This window comes from Sylvia atricapilla, chromosome 10 (genome assembly GCF_009819655.1).
Source record: "Sylvia atricapilla isolate bSylAtr1 chromosome 10, bSylAtr1.pri, whole genome shotgun sequence".
NCBI classification, from domain to species: Eukaryota; Metazoa; Chordata; class Aves; order Passeriformes; family Sylviidae; genus Sylvia; species Sylvia atricapilla.
Window position 1 is genome coordinate 785,813 of NC_089149.1, and position 17,674 is coordinate 803,486.

General features: G+C 47.0%; 1 protein-coding gene across 1 annotated transcript in view; it reads left to right on the forward strand.

Annotated features, from left to right (window-relative positions):
- The first annotated feature begins 414 nt into the window (after positions 1-414).
- The window catches only part of MME (membrane metalloendopeptidase), a 30,204-nt gene continuing 12,944 nt past the window's right edge, over positions 415-17,674 (forward strand). Inside the window, exons 1-12 of the mRNA XM_066325652.1 lie at positions 415-538; positions 3,640-3,809; positions 4,919-4,954; positions 8,590-8,751; positions 9,586-9,666; positions 10,358-10,453; positions 10,555-10,673; positions 11,366-11,431; positions 14,086-14,220; positions 15,534-15,635; positions 17,169-17,305; positions 17,405-17,498. Of these exons, the coding sequence (XP_066181749.1) occupies positions 3,650-3,809; positions 4,919-4,954; positions 8,590-8,751; positions 9,586-9,666; positions 10,358-10,453; positions 10,555-10,673; positions 11,366-11,431; positions 14,086-14,220; positions 15,534-15,635; positions 17,169-17,305; positions 17,405-17,498 (1,188 nt within the window). The 5' untranslated portion in view covers positions 415-538; positions 3,640-3,649. The remainder of the gene's footprint in view (positions 539-3,639; positions 3,810-4,918; positions 4,955-8,589; positions 8,752-9,585; positions 9,667-10,357; positions 10,454-10,554; positions 10,674-11,365; positions 11,432-14,085; positions 14,221-15,533; positions 15,636-17,168; positions 17,306-17,404; positions 17,499-17,674) is intronic.

A 17,674-nucleotide genomic window follows, 5' to 3' on the forward strand; every position in this document is an offset into this window, starting at 1 on the left:
CTGTCCCCTCGCTGTCCCCGCCGCTGTCCCCCAGCTGTCCCCGCCGCTGTCCCCCCGCTGTCCCCGCCGCTGTCCCCGCCGCTGTCCCCGCCGCTGTCCCCTCGCTGTCCCGGCGCCGGGGGAGGCTTGGCGAGGTGCTCCGCCGGGGCGGGGGGGCTTGTTTGTTTGTTTCCTGCCCCATCCCATTTTTATGATCGCGAAGAGGAAGAAGCCTTCAGGTCAGCCGGAGAACTGCTCGTCCGGCGGACAAGGGCTCCTTGATCGGCGGGCGGCGGGCAGCGCCCCGCGCTGATGTCCCGGCCATGCGGGTGCCCCGCGGCCCCGCCGCTGCCCGCGGGCGCTGAGCCCCGCCGGCGGCTGCCCGGCACAGCCCCGCCAGCCTGAGCCGAGCTGCAGCCCGAGCCCAGCCCCGGCCCCGGGCTGCGCCGCCTCCCCCGGGCCCCGCGGGCGCGGACCCGCCGGCTCGGGGCGCCCCCGCCGCCTCCGCCCGGGGATGTGCGAGGCGGCCCCGCGGCCGGAGCCCTGCGAGCGCCAGCGGGTGAGTGCGGGACGGGGCTGCGGGAGCGGGGCGGACGGACGGACGGGGCCCGAGCCGGGAGCGGTGGTCGCGGAGCCGGGACGCGGGCTCTAGGGACAGCTCGCCCTCGGGGGACCTCGGGCCGGGGGCGCACCCCGGGAGCAGCGCCCCGAGCCACCCTCGGGGTGCCGGGGCCGGCCCGGGCAGCGGCTGCGGCAGAGCCCAGCGCCCTCCCCGCCCAGGGCGGCCCGGCCCAAGGCGCCTCCCCGGGGGCCGGAGCCGCGTTCGGAGGGCGGCGGGGCTGTGCCCGGCTCCGGGGCTGTGCGCGGCTCCGGGGCTGTGCCAGGCTACGGGGATGGTTTTGGCTCCGGGGCTGGCTTTGGCTCCGAGGCTGTGCCCAGCTCCGGGGATGGTTTTGGCTCCGGGGATGTTTTTGGCTGTGCCTGGCTCCGGGGATGGCTTTGGCTCCGGGTCTGGTTTTGGCTCCGGGGCTGTGCCCGGCTCCGAGGCTGTGCCCCGGCTCCGGGTCTGTTTTTGGCTCCGGGGCTGTGCCCGGGGCTCGGCTCCGTGCGGCCGGAGAGGAGCAGTCTCCGCAGGCTGCCCCGCGGTGCCTCGCGGCACTGCCCGGCCGGCTCGGGACAGGCTGCACAAGTAAATGAAGAAATAGTAAAGTATTCCCGAGACGCGCTACGTTTTCTGTGGAGGCGACGCCGGGAACCAAGTAAGCCACAAACCGATTTTAACAAACCCATCCCAAAACCAAAAGCCAATGCATTAATTAATGCCTGTGCCATCTAGATCAGGATCAGTCAAACCATCTTCAGCTCTGTGCTTCAGTAGGCAGAGCAGAGGGGATCACATAAGCACCAGGGAAAGTGTAAGAAAACCACAATAACCGAGGCTTGCATCTGCTTAGATTATTCCTACAGTTTCGCCGTGCTTGCAGTAGCACATAAAGCACTTTCTACCTGGTGGTCGTTAATGCAGATGGGCTCAACTCTCTAAAGAACTAGAAGTAAAAATTAGTCAGATGCCTTTAGACACGACGAGCGCTTCTGCAGGAACAGAAAGATTAGCTCGCTTGGAAAAACTTAGATGACTGCAAAGAACTTATTTGCACATGAAAGGTGCAGTGTTTCCTGCTGCTCCACGGAACTGTTTTCAGCGCTCAAAGTCACCACCGGAGTCAGGAGATAAGCATCACTGCTTCAATGAGGCTCCAAGTACTCAGAGGTTCTGGAGACTCGGCAGTATTTAGTCCATATAAATAACATTTTTTCACTGCTTAATATGACTGGAAGTGAGAAGGGGGTAATGGCTAATTTGCTTTTTTATTACCTATGAACTTCTAGCTCACAGTTAACGCAGGGCACATTTCTCACTCCTTTGCACATTTCAGTGGGATTTCAGTCCTGTGCCTCAGAGACCACTGGCTCATTTGACCAAAATTCCTGTTCTTCATAGAAAAGCAGCAGCTGATGAGGCACGTGAAGGTAGTTGTGATGGTCTCTGAAGGTGCAGAAAGAGAGAGGCTGGGCAGACTGCAGGATTCCAGCCTCCTGAGCCATGGACGAGCTGCAGTTCTGGCACTGCCAGTCACCTCCTGCAGCTTGATGTCCCAGGAGGAGTGACAGAAGGGCAGATGAGACACGCAGAAATAAAATGTCCTCTTTATATAGAAAAAGAGTGTGAGAATATCCAGTGAGCCACCAAGACAGGTGTTGGTAAACCCATGGAACACAAAATCTCTCTTTACTTACATCTGTACTATTGGGTTCTTGGACATCTTTAGTTTATTAACAAACACACTTTAGGGACCTGTGTTTGCAGCAGAGGAGCTGCACTTTAGGGGAGGTGGACAGCAGAGGAAGGAAGGGATTATTGGAAACTAAGGAAGGTAAATCAGGCAGAAGAGGGAGGTCCAGTGGAAAAGCAAAGACTGGAGATCTGAGAGATTGCAGCAGTTTGAGGAGAGTTTGAGTTGGGCTGAACACAAGTCAGCAATACAGCTAAGCCAGTTTAAAATAATGAAGTTTCAAGTCTTAGACCTGACTGGATGCAGAGCCTGAGAAGAGTCCCTCACTGACTTTTGGGGAGAAAGGAGAGGGTGTAAGGAAGGCTGACCTTTGTGTGAGGGGTCTGGTGTTCCCATTATTTATCCCATGAAATTCTCATATTCTTTCCCATTGAATGGAAAGGGTGTGTGCTGCCTGGGGACGTAAAGAGCCCCAGGAAACGCTGGCAGGGAATTTCATTGTGAAATACTGAGAAATACATTGCTGCGTGTGCAGGGATCAGAATCTCAGTCGGTGGAGGAAAGTCTGGGCCCGGATACGGAGGAGCAGGTGAAGGGAGGGCACAGAGCTGCCACCAGCAGCATTGCAAAGGTGGCCCAGTTACCTCTGAAGAGCAAGAGAGAGAGGCTCTGCAGCCCTCCTGCAGGAGCTGCCGAGTGAGGCCGAGCTCACTGCCAGCGGTAGCGTGACTCCCGTTCCCAGGGCTCTAACCCCCAAAGACAGGCCTGCTCACAGCTCTTGAAAAATTGCTGTGAAGACTCACTGTCTTCACTGTGAGTTTGACAGCCTCCCAGCACAGCCTGAGTTTTTTTTTTTTCTATTTTTAGAGCCAGCTGTAAAGCTGTAGTCAAGAACTGCTTACATAATATTTTAGAAGTGACAGCGAAGCACAATGGCATATTTTGACCTTTGGCATTAGATAAGTAATTGGCAGGTTAAGTTAATTTTTATTCAAGCAGAGAGACTTGCTTTTTACTGCTTGTGAACTCCTGTACCTTCGCACAAGATTAAACCTCACGGGTACATTTTAAAAATAGGTTTTTTGGTTTGCTGGCCTTCCTTTTCTGTGTGGTGTGAAGGAAGCTCCTCCACGCAAAGGAACTCCACTCTTCTGCTTCTCCATCCATGACACGGAGTGTGTGGTACGTGTGTGTGTGTGTGTGGCAGAGGGCAGGATCCTTTATTTCCTGACTGACAGCACAGTGGGATTACAAACACTTGGAAAACTCACCTAGAAAACACCTTTGTTACCGTGCGGTTGAGGAGCTGGTTTGAAGCCTATGACTCAGGGTAAGTGCTCAGCGAACATTCCCTTTTCCATTGCAGACGCTGGGTTATGGGCAAGTCGGAAAGCCAGATGGATATAACTGAGATGAACACTCCAAAACCGAAGAAGAGGCTGGGCTGGAGTGGCCTGGAGGTCGGGCTGGCAGTGGTGGTGGTGCTGCTGGCCATCGTGGCCATCACCATGATCGCCCTGTACGCCACCTACGACGGTGAGTCCCTGCAGCTCTTTGTTGGGATGGCAAATGCAGGCCACGGGGAAGGGCTGGGGAGGGCTGCTGACAGGGAAACCTGCACCCACACGTCCTGGGGCTGCAAACACTCACAAACTGCCTCTTTCCAACCGGGACTCACTGAATTCATTTGTTCACGCAGAGTTGTGGTAAACACAAACCATCTGCTTGTTCTGAGTTAGGAGTACTTCTGTTTGTAATTAATGCTTCAGTAAGCAAAAATCCCAACAAATTACAGCACTGCTGAAGAAAACCAAACTCCGGAGGTTCCTTTGTGTTCCTTTGGATGTATGAAAATCCTATTTTTTTGCTTTTTCAGGCTGTTGCAGTGAGGGCTCTCAGTGAATGTAGTCATCCTGAGAGGTTTTGTGCTTCAGCAGCCAGAGCAAAATAATTTCATTCAAGGGAAAATAGCCTGATAATTTCTGGAAAAGATAATACAAAGAAGCTAAAATTTCCATCCAGGGTCAAACTAGAATTTTTTCCTTATATTGGGAATTAAGTGCTTTGTTTATTTTGAAGTACTTAAAAGTTTTGTTTAAGCTTTTTATTGAAGTGTCGTTCAATTATGGGATAGAAAAATGCCATTACGAGGAAAAAAAAAAAGTTTTATTTCCAAAGTCTCAAAATGAAGTATTTTCATGGTCCTGAATCCTGTATTTTGTTTAGAAGACTTCAGAGTGAATGTTGCAGAATTTTCATATAATTCCTTGAAAATCCTTTTGTCATTGTAAAGTACTGCTAAATTCAAACTGGCTTTCTAATTCTCTCCGGTCCTTGAGCTATTTTTCTCTAGATTGCTTCTTTGTTATAAAAATAATATTTGCCCACCTCCAATTGGACATCTTCCTCTGATGACTACAAAAAATCCACATGATGAGTGACTAGCACTGAATGACCCTAAAGGGTTGAAGATGATGATATTTTTAGAGCCTGATTCTATAAATATTCCCTTACTGGGTGTAAGGTGTCCATTCATCTTATCTTACTGTACACTGCAATTAAACTGTCAATGGAAATATTTACAGTAGATTTTATTGCATTGACATTGAGCAAAGAGTTAAGAATGTCATTGTATTCTCTTTTAGATGGGGTTTGCAAGACGCCAGACTGCATCAAGTCAGGTAAGAATGAAAGTACATATGTTTTAAATGAAATTACTACCAGAGAACTCTCCCATCTAACTGCAGACAAGTATGGCAGATGGAAGTGTGGGTTTGTTACCCACATGATTTTCTTAGCACGGTTCCTCTACCCAAGTCAGCTCTTGTGCTGTGATATTGTCAGTGTTACGAAGTCTTCTCCATGTCCAAAAGACCCTGAGTGGCAGAGTGTGACAGGTGTCATCCCTCAGTGACCAGTGCAGTTGTTTAAGTCCCCGTTGTGCAGTGTCCCGTGGGGCTCCCACAGGCTCCTGCTTTGCAGACACCACTCACACTTGCAGTGCAGACAGACCAGCAGCAGCACAGCAGTGGCAGGACACTGGGCTCCTTACTTCCACGGCACTGGTTTCAGGGCTCATTCCAGCAGCTCAGGTGGCTGCTCACACCTCAGCGGTGCTGGAGGTGTGCTGGAAAGGCCCAGGGCAGCCCCTCGTCCCAGCAGCTGCAGGTTGTCAGCAGCAGGGGCCAGACACAAGGTGTATTTCAGGTGGCCATCGCTGTCTTTTCAGTCCACTTCCAAGGTGATCTTCTCCCAGCAGGAAAGCTCATGCTGTGGTTTGGAAACTGATCCAACTGCTTCTCTAGCAGATTGTTTTTAATCTCTGAGGGTGCTCATTTTCAGCTAAATACACATTGCTACAGGGGAGTTCAGACAGCTCATGTGATGATGAATGGACTCCAAAAGGAAAAGTGGGAAAAGTTTAGAGGAATGAGGCACAATGTAGCAAGAAGTACCTAAATTAATTAATCGGAACCATTTTTCTCTTTTATGCTTCTGTTAAATGCTTTACCAGCATTTAACCACTGGAAAGGGATAAAGTAAAGATACTTTGACAGAATTGATCATTCATTTGCGGGAAGAGCTGCAAATAAATGACCAGAAGAAATAAAATACAGTGAAGTAAATAGTGAACAAATAAAGAAGAAAAAATGTAATGAGAATTCACTGGTTATACCCAGGGTAAAACACCAGTGGCATGGCACTGTTATCCATGGATTTGTGAGACCACTGCAGTGTAGCACAGGAAGATAAATGCAATTTGTACATTTGAGCACTTTTCGGATAAGCTGACACACTCTGATGACTTCCCTGAGCTCAGGCAGCACAGCCTGATGGAACAGGGGATTTTGATCTCTGTTTCTTACCTACGTAAGCACATTGTTTTGCTCCTGAATCCTCCCCAGGTCACTGGTTTATTTGCCAGCTTATATTACTTTATTTGTGAGCTATTAAAACACCAACTGACAATCAGGAGTACTACAGTAAGATTAATCATTACAGGTAATTGATACGAAGCTCTACATTCTCAGTGGCAGGTAGGAACTGAGTAAACAAGTGACAGCAGGAACAAAGTCAAACACTGGTTTGTTCCAGCAACACTGAGCACTGATGAAGAGTACACTGTGTATTACCTCTATTTGTATAGATATAAATTCACCTGGATTAGAGAGAAAATAATGAAATATTCAAAGCATAATCACATTCCTTTGATTATAATGTATCCGTGGTATCAGCCAAATAATGAAAGGTTATCTTGGGGCTCGGGTGTACAAATAACACTCTCGAGGAGAGTATTCTGCATGGTCATACCCAATGTGTGTACTTCACATGCCCTAAAGGAAAGACCACAGTTCCCCCAGCTGAGCTCTTTCTGGTACTTTTGCAGTATTTAAGGTTTAAGTTCTGATAAAAGTTGGACAGCAGGTACTGGCTGGCCTGGCCTGTGAGCAGGAGAGTGATGAGGGATGGTTATTTCTGTGTGACACGAGTAGGCACAGAGGATTACCCTTGCTGACTGCAAGCAGAGAAACCTGACTGCACAGTTCAAGCCAGGTTTGATATTACAGTTAAGTTAATGATTTCTCTGATTTAAGCAAGACATGGATTTCTGGCTTCTGTTGTGAGGTTTTCCCCAAAGTGACAAACCAGTGGATAAGAGCCATCTTTTCTTGGTGTCAGAAGGTGTTTGTGTCCTGTTGCTGTTTGGCAGGGCTGGGAATGAGCCAGCAGGGGTGTCCACTCCTGGCTGGGAATGTCTATGCTGCTGCACTGACACATGCCAAGGGCACCCAAGGGTCAGTGGTGCCCTTCAGGGGCTGCCCCAGTCTGCCTGAGAGATTCAGAGAGACACCCTTCAAACAGGAGACCTTAGGAGGAGTTAGCAACATTCCTCTTGCACAGCAAATAGGTGGAGTTGGGACAGGAATAAACTGCAGCAGTCAAAACACTCCCCTTCCCCTAAATGAAACAGAGCAAAAAAGACAGAAACCAGTACCAGAGCTTCCACAATCCCAGAGCACTTGGGGCTGCAGCAAGTGTCACACCCAGTAAAAACATGACTGAATTTCCCCATCCCTGGCTGTTGGCATGATCCTGCGTCCCTTCAAATAGAAGTCACCCTGAAGCCACTGACTTCAGAAGGGAAACCACCAGCTAGGAGCCTTTGCGTCTATTTCTACAGTGGATTTTATGCTGCTGAAGCAGTCTGAGGTTGAAAATGCACCTGTCCGTGGCTATTTCCATCTTGCAGGCACTGGAACATTGTAAAATCATCAGATGTTGGCCTAGATTGTAACACTCCTCAGCCAACAGAAAAATGGGGGCAGGCAAATCAACACAAACACCACAGAATCTCTCTCCATTTCCACACGCACAAGAGACATGGAAAATATTGAAAGTACTGGAAAAATAACTATAAATATTTGACTTGCCCATGTGCAGGAATGAACACTTGAAATCACAAGCCTCATAATCTACTAAAAATAATGTCAGAAAAATGGGAAGAATAATCAGTATTGTGGGAAATTCAGAGATATCCCTGGCTCTTGCCTGACTCCTAAGATCTCTCTGTTCTATGAGAGACTCTGTTCTGGCATACTGGTGGTAGAAGCAGTCTGGGTGGAATTGGAATAGGTACAGGGGAAAGCCCACAGGGTTTATGGACAGCAGTTGAGAAGCTGTCATCAAGGAATTGGATTTCACTGAGAATCCCTGTCACGACTGGTCAGTGACTGGCCAGTCTTGGACAAGCCACTCCAGAGGCTCAAGGGGACAGCAAGAGGCACTATCAGTTCTCGAGTAAAACGTGGAGCAGATTAAAAAAAATTAGTGTAGCTTCCAGAAGGCATTAATGGAAAAACTCTCCCTGACAAGAACTGCAATAGTCAACAAAGTCTTCAGGTGTTTTACTGAAGAGACAGGATTCAGTTGGGTCTAAATCATACTTAATCACCAAAATTACATGACAGTGGATACTTAACCTATGTCTTGTGCTTTTAATGTCCCTTTTCACCGCATCTCAGTAAAAGAAGGGTAAGGGAAGGGTAGATGAAACATCCCACATTTTATTCAGGACTGAGTGACCACTCACAGGGAGCAGGAACATCTGTCAGTTTACCAGCAGTAAACACAGCCAACTGGAAACTCTGGCAGCTGTGGTCAGTGCAGGAAGAGCAATCCCTTGTTCACCGATGAGAACTGTGTTTGGTCTAGAACCTCCAAGTAAGGCTGAGGCTGTTTAAACGAAATGCATTTCTGCCTTTGCTGCTGGGAGGGAAGAGGCGCGTTGGTGTGACGCGTGTCTGTGTGCCCGCAGCCGCGCGGATCCTGGAGAACATGGACCCCAGTGCCAGGCCCTGCCAGGACTTCTACCAGTACGCCTGTGGGGGCTGGCTCAAGAGGAACGTCATCCCCGAGACCAGCTCCCGTTATAGCAACTTTGACATTTTGAGAGACGAACTAGAAGTTGTTTTAAAAGGTCAGTGCAGTTTGGGGACTAAATAAAGTTTCTTCTTTGCCTTACGTGTTATCCTAAGAAGTTGTGGTTTTCTAGCAAAGCTTAAAATACTAGCAGATAGTTCAGGTTTTTGTGTTTGGTTCAGGACAAACCTGCCCCAAACTGTGTGCTTGGAGGAGGCTCTGGGGGTGTGCTGCTGTGTCTGACACTGGAGCAGAGCTGAGCAGACCTGCCCTTGCTGGTATCTGCAGATCCCCACCCCGAGCCTGCCCCAGCCACAGCTCCAGGCAGGGCAAGGAGGAGGAGGAGGAGGAGGGGGAGGTCTGTCTGTGCCCACACCAGCTGGAATGCTGAAAGCTGCTCTCTGGCAGCCCGTGTCCTGCATATCTTGTTCCATCAGAAGTCCCAAAGAGCAGGCGAGCCATTTTGCTACCTGCCATACCAACAGTATCAAATTGTTCACCATCCCTTTTCTCAGGTGAAAACAACAGAGTCCAAGTCAGTCTGTACTCATGTAACACTGTCCAACCCACTCTCTCCGGGCTAAATAACCTTTTTTTTTTTTTTCCTTTGCCTGTCTCCTGGTTTTGCCAGCTGTGTCTTCACACAGTAACCTGGCTGCTTAAAACGTGTCCCTGAGCAGTCAGAGCATTTGTCTTTCACTCTGTAGGGGTGACTTACAGAGATTCTCCTGACTCTGTTACATTGCACCCACTAACACAGACTGCAGGGCATTTCACCTGCAGAGCCTTTCCCCCCAGCTGCTGGAAGGCAAAGCCTCCCTGGGGCTGGGCAGGAGCCCTCGTGGGCCAGCCCTGCTCAGAGCAATGACCATGGCTGATGTGTGTGTTTCAGACGTCCTCGACACCCCCAGCACCGATGACATCCCAGCAGTGCAGAAGGCAAAAACTCTCTACAGGTCCTGCATTAATGAAAGTGAGTGTCCCCTGAGCCCACTGCATACAGGATACTCTACAGCACCCACAGGGCCCCACCTCAGCAGCTGCACTGGTGTCCTGCTCTGTGCACCCTTTGTCAGATAGCCTTGGTGAAAACTAAAATGTATCTGTTCTATAGAGCCCGGTCAGAATGTCAGCAGGGAAATGGGCATGGTACCTCCTGCTTCACTACCTTAGGTATTTTAGGTAATTCTTCAGTTACTGTTTTGATGCAGATTTATAAACTCAAATCCTTTCAGTTAAATGGGAGTTAACTTCTTTTGTAGAAATTACCAGGAATGAGGTGAAAGCTACCTGGGATGCCAGGCTCTGCCACTACAACAAAGAGCAGTAAAACTGTTTGCAGTGCTTCCTAAATCATATTTTTATAGTTTATGTAATAGTATGAAAACTTTTCAAAACTATTACTTCAAGGTATCTGTTGAGAGAGAGAAAAAAAAAGACAACTTCAATGTCCTGGTCTCAAGGATCTGCATATGCTGTTTGTGACTGGAAAATTTTTACATTAAATGTTAAAGCACAGTCATATACAGAGCAAACTGCTGCTGTGGTGATGGGGGAAACAGTTCTCAGCTTCATTGTTCTGTACCCATTATAATATATATTATAATATATAACATTTGTGGGGTTTGAAATGTCATGGTAACTAATTTTATTTTTTCCCAAAGCTGCCATTGATATGAGAGGTGGAAAGCCTCTAATCAGTTTATTGCCAAATGTGTCTGAGTGGCCTGTAGCAACAACTAACTGGGAGGCTTCTTATGGTAAGATAACTTGTGCTTATTTCCTTTTAGTTAAAATATCTCAATTATTTAATTTATTGTTTACCAAAAATAGAGACTGACTATACCTTTCATTTGCTTAGGTGCTGCTTGGACAGCTGAGGCAGCAATTGCACAGCTCAACTCCAGATATGGAAAAAAGGTCCTTATTAATTTTTTTGTTGGCACGGACGATAAAAATTCCACTGCACATATCATTCACGTAAGTCTGCCTTGTTGACCATAAAACTGCAGCAAACAACTGGAAGCACAGACATAAATGTTAACAAGGAGCAACATCAGGGCTCAGAACTTGACCTGAGTACTTTGTAGCTGAATTTGTGAATTGATGTAGTTTTCAGCTGAAACTCTGGGTTTCACAGCTCCTGTCTGTTCTCCAGGCTGACATCTTTGTTCTGTGCACTCGTACACTGTTACTGTCAGTGAGATGGGAATGACAGACACAGAAAGGTCATCTCTGAAACCTGAACATGCAGACAAGGCAGGAGAAGGTCTGGTGACAGCTGGGATGCAGCCGTGAGAGCAGCAGAGGGCCAATCTCTCCTGTCAGTGGGTGGATGGAGCTGTAAGCACTTTCCATGCAGGGATTTCAGAGATGCAGGAGCTCCCAGCTTGTCTCTGGGCTACTTTGTCATCTGTTCACCTGTTTTCAATCTGGCTACCAGTGCCTTGCAGTGTTCAGCAGCAGGAGAACAAAAAAGATTGAAAAGAAAACCAGAAAGTTTAACAAGAAGGAAAATAGTTAAAGGTGGGCAACAGGATGAGAGAGGAGCACCCCTGTGGCCAGAAGAGAATTTGACCAGTGAAGCATCACTATGTGTAGTTAGCAAAGGAGCAGTACAATGCTCTGCCATTTCCCCCTCAGCCCTTCTCAGTTTCTGTTTGCCTTTCCAGATTGATCAGCCGGGGCTGGGCCTGCCTTCCCGGGACTACTACGAGTGCACTGGTGCCTACCAAGAGGTGAGGGGGGCTGACACACCCCTGGTGACAGTTACCGGGTTTTAGCCTGGATTTTCACGGCAGCTACTTGACTTTTTAAGACCTTTTGGAAGGAGATAAACAAGAAACAATTTAGCTTTGTTATAGAGCCTCTGCCAGACTTCCCAGCTGCATCAAGAGCTATCCCTTGACTGTAAGATTTGCATTTAGACAGAATACAAGTGGTCATGATCAGCCCTGTTCTGTCACTGCAGAAAGGAGGCCACTTCTGAGCTGTGACCAACTGGCAGCAACTGGCAAATGCTGCAGGTGAACTGCTTCTATCAGGAACAGGCTTGGAAAGAGAAACAGAACATTCAGAACCAAAGAGACACTTTGCTGCATGAAAGATCTGAAAAGATCAGTCTGCTACATCCACTGCTGAGCACAAACAGAGCACCAAAAGGATGTGATACCATAGAAAGGGCTCTGACACCTGACACCTCCTATGGTCTCTTTTAATTCTTGTTTACTCATTACTTCTGCGGGTCTCATTAACCTGTTAGCACTGACACTGTATCCCTGTTGCTAATCTTGGATGTGCCTTAAGTCCTTGAGAGCTGATGGGTGTCTGTGCTGAAGTCATGGAGCTGAAACTGCTACCACAGTGACCTTTAATTAACCACATTCCTTCTGTGTAATTAAATGCAGAAGTAATGAGAAAGTGTACAGGCCGTTTGGGGGTTGTAGGTATTTTGTTGATGTGCCAGCAGTTAATAGTGATTACATTTAATTACAGGTCACATGCTCATTAAGACAATCATTGCCATCTGAACTGCTCAGTTCCATGTGAGATGGCCTTTAGGAGCTGACTCACATTGCACAGTCTGCTCTGTCCATGTGCTAACTGCAGCACTGAGACACAACTGCTGTCCTCTGCCCTACCTGAGGATCAGCTCTGCACTGCTGGAAAGCAGAGGAGGAAGTATTGCTGAAAAACAGCTTTATCACTGCAGGCGGGTGTCCCAGTGTCCTTCCCAGCCCCACTGCTCCAAGGGAGAGCTGTTCCCTGCCATCCCTCTCCAGCACAGCCTGCTCCTGGCTCCTGCCTCTGGTGCTGCTGTGTTACTGCTCACAGCAAACATCACCTCTGCCTCCAGCAGGACTTCCCACCCCAGAGCCACAGGTGGAACCTGCCAATAAGATCATTTAAAAAGCTTTTTCTCTTGTAAGATACAGCGTGGCTCTGCTCAGACAGGAGTGATTCTGATGTCTTAAGTTCCACTGAAATTGCTGAGACTGTTTATACAGATGAAATTAGCTGACTTAGTTCTTTGCTACCTGACTTGAGAGCTGCACTTAGGACAAAAATAAAGTCACTGATTGGTACCTAAAAATCTCTGTTAGCTAACTGGTTTGAGGCAATAGCTATATTGAATTTTATGATGGTTTTTACAGTGTTGGTATGCACTGTCTTTCGTGACTTGTACTTGTCAGTGGTTTCATGAGCTTTTCTCTTTCTGAACTGATCTCTCTTGCTTGTAACTGGCAGTGGGAGTTCAGCCCTTTGGGCTGCTGTGAGCCCTGTCCTGTCCCTGTCCCTGTCCCTGCCCTGTCCCCTGTCCCTGTCCCTGTCCCTGTCCCTGCCCCTGCCCCTGTCCCTGTCCCTGTCCCTGTCCCTGTCCTGTCCCTGCCCCTGTCCCTGTCCCTGCCCCTGTCCCATCCCTGTCCCTGCCCCTGTCCCTGCTCTGTGCCACAGCCCCAGGTGGGCACAGCCTGGCCCTGCTGCAGGGAGGGATGCCCAGGAGGGGACAGGGAATGGCTGCACATGTGGAGAACGCATTAAAGAGGTGTGTCCCCTGACCCAGGAGCTGAACATACCTAAATACCCCTATTAATAAAGCTGGTGATATAAACACCTTATTAATCCCAGGTTTAATCACTGTTTTGGTAGGTTGCATAAACCAGATTTATTATTTGATAGCTGATCCAGCACTGTGTATGTTTTTATTTGCATTGAAAAGGAATATTGAAAACAACATTTCTGTTGATAGAAAAATAAGTGGGACTTACCAGTGAGGAATTAGAATTACAACTAATAATGGAATTACAACAAATTACTGAGGTTCCATAAAATACAATGACACATTAAGATATTTGGCAGTGTGATATTTCAGAGATTTTGCTGCTGTATTTACATTCTTATCATTAGTGAACTCTTTAATGTAAAATTTCACATATATTGCCTGTAGTGTACCTAACTTTGCATACAGCAACATGAGTTCTAACTGTTCCAGAAGCACTGGAGGAAGCTCACAGCTCCTGGGAGTGCCTTTCCCACAAAGCCAATTCCCTTGTTTTATGTTCCTGGGAACACAGCTCTTTGGAATTGGTATTTTTGGAAGTTGTAATTAAAGTGAGCTAGAAAAAACATGGGTGATGGTTTAAATATGGACAGACAAATGCCTCATTCTAAATAATGAAAACAGTGGTTGGGAGTGTTCAGCTTTGAGCAGGGAATGTTCACAGTTCATTTCCAGTTGTCACCCAACAGTATTCCTGATAAAATTCACCTGGTTAAATAAGGGATGAAGAATTGTAGTTCATACAAATGAAGATGAAATCTTGAAGTTAATCAAGGTATGCCCTGCTTTGAAGAGTTTTGACTTTAAACTGTTCCTCTTTTTTTCCTGCAGGCATGTTCTGCCTATGTTGATTTCATGGTTTCTGTAGCTAAACTAATCCTACAAGAAAGAAATATTTCTGTCAATGAGAGTGACATTTCTGCACAAATGAGAAGAGTTATGGACCTGGAGAAAGAGATTGCCAATGTAAGAAAAACTTCTTTAAACTATCCTTTAAATAACTGCCTTTTTTCCTAAGAGAGCTGACTGTACAGTGAGTGGTTAACTTCCCTGCTGCTGCTGCTTTGTGGGAGTAGAAATGTATGGAGCCTGTTAGACCTGGAGGAAGAGGCAGCAATACAGCTGTGTCCTGGGAGGAGCAAGGGAAAGTATCTGAGGCAACAAAATGTTCTGTCTATCCTGATCTGTTCAGAGAAGCCCTGCAAGAGCAGAGAGGGACAGACTTGGTTTCAGAGTGTGAGTTTTGGGAGATGCTCTGGGGCCTCTCCTCCCTTTGTCCTGTTTCCCCGTGGGCTGTTGGATCCCAGAGCAGCAGATTCCCAGCCCTTGGCCTGCTGTGAGCACAAAGTCATGTTTGTGCTGCACAAGCTGCTCCACAATGCTGATTGTTCCAAGGGCATTTTTCACCAAACATTGTTCTCCCGTAAAAGAAAAGGACAAAGGAAAAATAGTATCATGAATTTGACTTTGGAGAAATAGCAAGAGTTTGAATTACATGGAGAAAACCAAAGGCATTCATGAGCAAACCATGGCTTGTTATTATTAACCATTGCAGCAGGAGCTGAAGCTGAGGACAACCACGAAAAAGGCTGAATACAGAATTTATACCTTTTGCTATTTTTGAAGTTACACTGACAGTAAGGTCACATACTTGGGAAAACCACTTACATAAGTTAAAACCATCTGATTTTGATTTTCTTAATTTTCATGAGAAACACACCTTTGGGCTTGGATCAGAGATGGGCAATTATTACCAAAAAGGGAATTCACTGAAGAAATGCTTTAAAGAGGAGCATGAAAGGAACCCACACCTGCAGTGTCCCTGCAGCAGTTGCTGCTGGTGCAGTCCAGCTGGTGCTGGGGAAGCTGCCACTGCCTGGGGTTTTAACCTTCCATCCAAAACTCAGTATCAGCCTGAACGTGACTGAAGAGAGCTGGCATTGTGCTCTTGGGAATTTGTCAAAAAACACAGAAAAACCCCACTGAATGCACAATAGAATAGGAAAGAGGAAGAGAAGGATAGAGATAAAAGGAGGCTTGGCATAACTGATTTTCCAAAGCACTTTAAAAGGGTAAAATGTGCTGTTGTGGATGCAGATGTTGAAGCCAGCAGTGCAAACTGCCGGTGCCAGAGCAGCACAGAGCTGTGGGAGCTGGGGGCTGTCCTCCCCAGCAGTGCAGTGGGTCACAAAGGACTCACAGGGCACCCTGATCAGAACTGAAACTCCTGGGAGCTGACTCAGTACACTCAGGAATTTTCTACTGATTAACTCCAACAGGCAACAACAAAATCTGAAGACAGAAATGATCCACTTCTGCTGTACAATAAAATGACCTTGGCACAACTCCAAAGCAACTTTTCACTGGAAATCAATAATAAGGTGAGTGATCAATAACCTGGTGTTTTAACCTCTAATTTATCGCTGATGGAATTAAACAATGAAGCCTGATTTTTTTTTTTCTGTTAAAGATATGACATATTTGCAATTGAACAGGATCCCTGATGTGCACAGTCTTACCTACTCTTCTGATGACACTGACCTGAATGCACATTCTGTACCCACTGCTCCTCCTAACCTGAAGGCACATCTTCCCATCTGCCTCAACATACAAAGATGGAAAAGCACAAAGGAAAAAATATCCAGTGGAAGGTGTCTCTGCCCTTGGCAGGGTGTTGGAAATAGATGGTCTTTAAGATCCCTTCCAACCCAAACCGTCCTGTGAGTCTGTTCCTTACCCTCACAGGTTCAGGGCCCAGGACAAAAGTGCAGCCTGTGGCCACCAGCTGGTTCAGGATGTTTAGTGGAGTACTCAGCCCCACTCTGTTTATCCAGAGCTGCAGATTGAAGAACTAAAATCCACTTTGTCCAACACTGGCTCAGTAAATATCACTCCCAAGGCCAGCAGAAAGGAGCCCAGGCAGTCAGGCCCATGAAACAGGACATTCCCCACATCCCTCCCACTGCAGCTCCCCTGGGCTGTGTCAGCTCTGCTCTCACCCTGAGCCATGTGCTGTTTGTGCAGCCTTTAACCCACGGCACCAGAGTGCAGCTGAAAACCCCAAACTCTGCTAACACAGCTCTGTCTCCTCAGGAGCATAGTGTCGTACTGAACACGGGTAGTTTTTATTCTCATGACTTTTATTGAGGTTTCTGAGGCCAGTAAGGTGCAATGAAACACTGTTATTCCTGGCACTTTTTCATATTCACTGCAATTTTATTGACTTTAATTCTCTGACAGTTCCCTCCTGCCTGGTTTAATTGGTTTCATAATTCACCGTCTCCCACAGGTGTAGTTGGTTACCATTACAGTCATCCTGTCAGAAAACAACAACTCCTGTCATAGAATGGCATTGCCCTGGTTATTATTAGTTCCTGGGGGGTGCTGCAGATCAGCACTAATTTAAAGTTATTCCAAAGTGCTCAAAAGACACTTGATGGGAGTTGGTAGCGTTGGAATGTCTAAGGATAGAACAGCAATTATTCCCAAGATTAGCCTGAAGTTTGCTGCTTCTCTCTCAGACCTGCAGTGGCTGTTCCTAAAAGCTTATCTGCTCTCCTCAGCTACTTCCATTTGTCTGATGGAAAATATTACCTCTTCCAACAAAGCTTTCCAAAGATGGAGGAAGGGGAAAATCACTAACACATTTTTTAAGTTAGAGGCAGAACAGAAACTTGAACAAAAAATTGTGTTAGTTTGAAATCAAAGCAACTTCTCTACCCTTTCTGCCAAATACCCCCCATGGTAACAACATTTTTAGAGCTATAAATGATCCCAGGCCAGTTATGATTACAATGACCCCATTTATAAGTAGTGCAAATGTTAGGGAAGCTAAAGGCAGAGCACTTGTGTCATGCAAACGTATTTAAACTGTTTATGATCGAACCACAGCCTAATGCACATTGATTTTCCAGGTGTTCGACTGGTCAGAATTCATAAATGCTATCATGTCAACTGTCCAAATCAACATTGACAACACAGAACACGTCATTGTTTATGACCCTGACTACCTTCTCAAGCTCCGGTCCATCCTCGTAAAATACACTTCCAGGTGGGTGTGTTAAGTATTCTTGGTATTGACATTTTCTTTCCAGACAACCTAAAAAGCCCCAAAACATCACCAGCTTATTCCTGCTGTTCTGTTAAACAGAGACCTCCAGAATTACCTGACCTGGCGCTTTGTGATGGATCTTGTCAACAGCCTCAGCCGGGACTACAAGGACACGCGCAACGCTTTCCGTAAGGTGCAGGAACTCAGCCCTCCCTAAGTTTTAATGATGCCTTTTGTGAGCCACAAAAGGTAGTTTTTTAATGTAGGTGTAGTTGATAAATATTTCATGTATTTTGGGTTTTGCACACAAAATCCAGATGTGTTTGCTGAGCCTCTGTTGGAGTGTATCTATAATTTATGGGATTTATG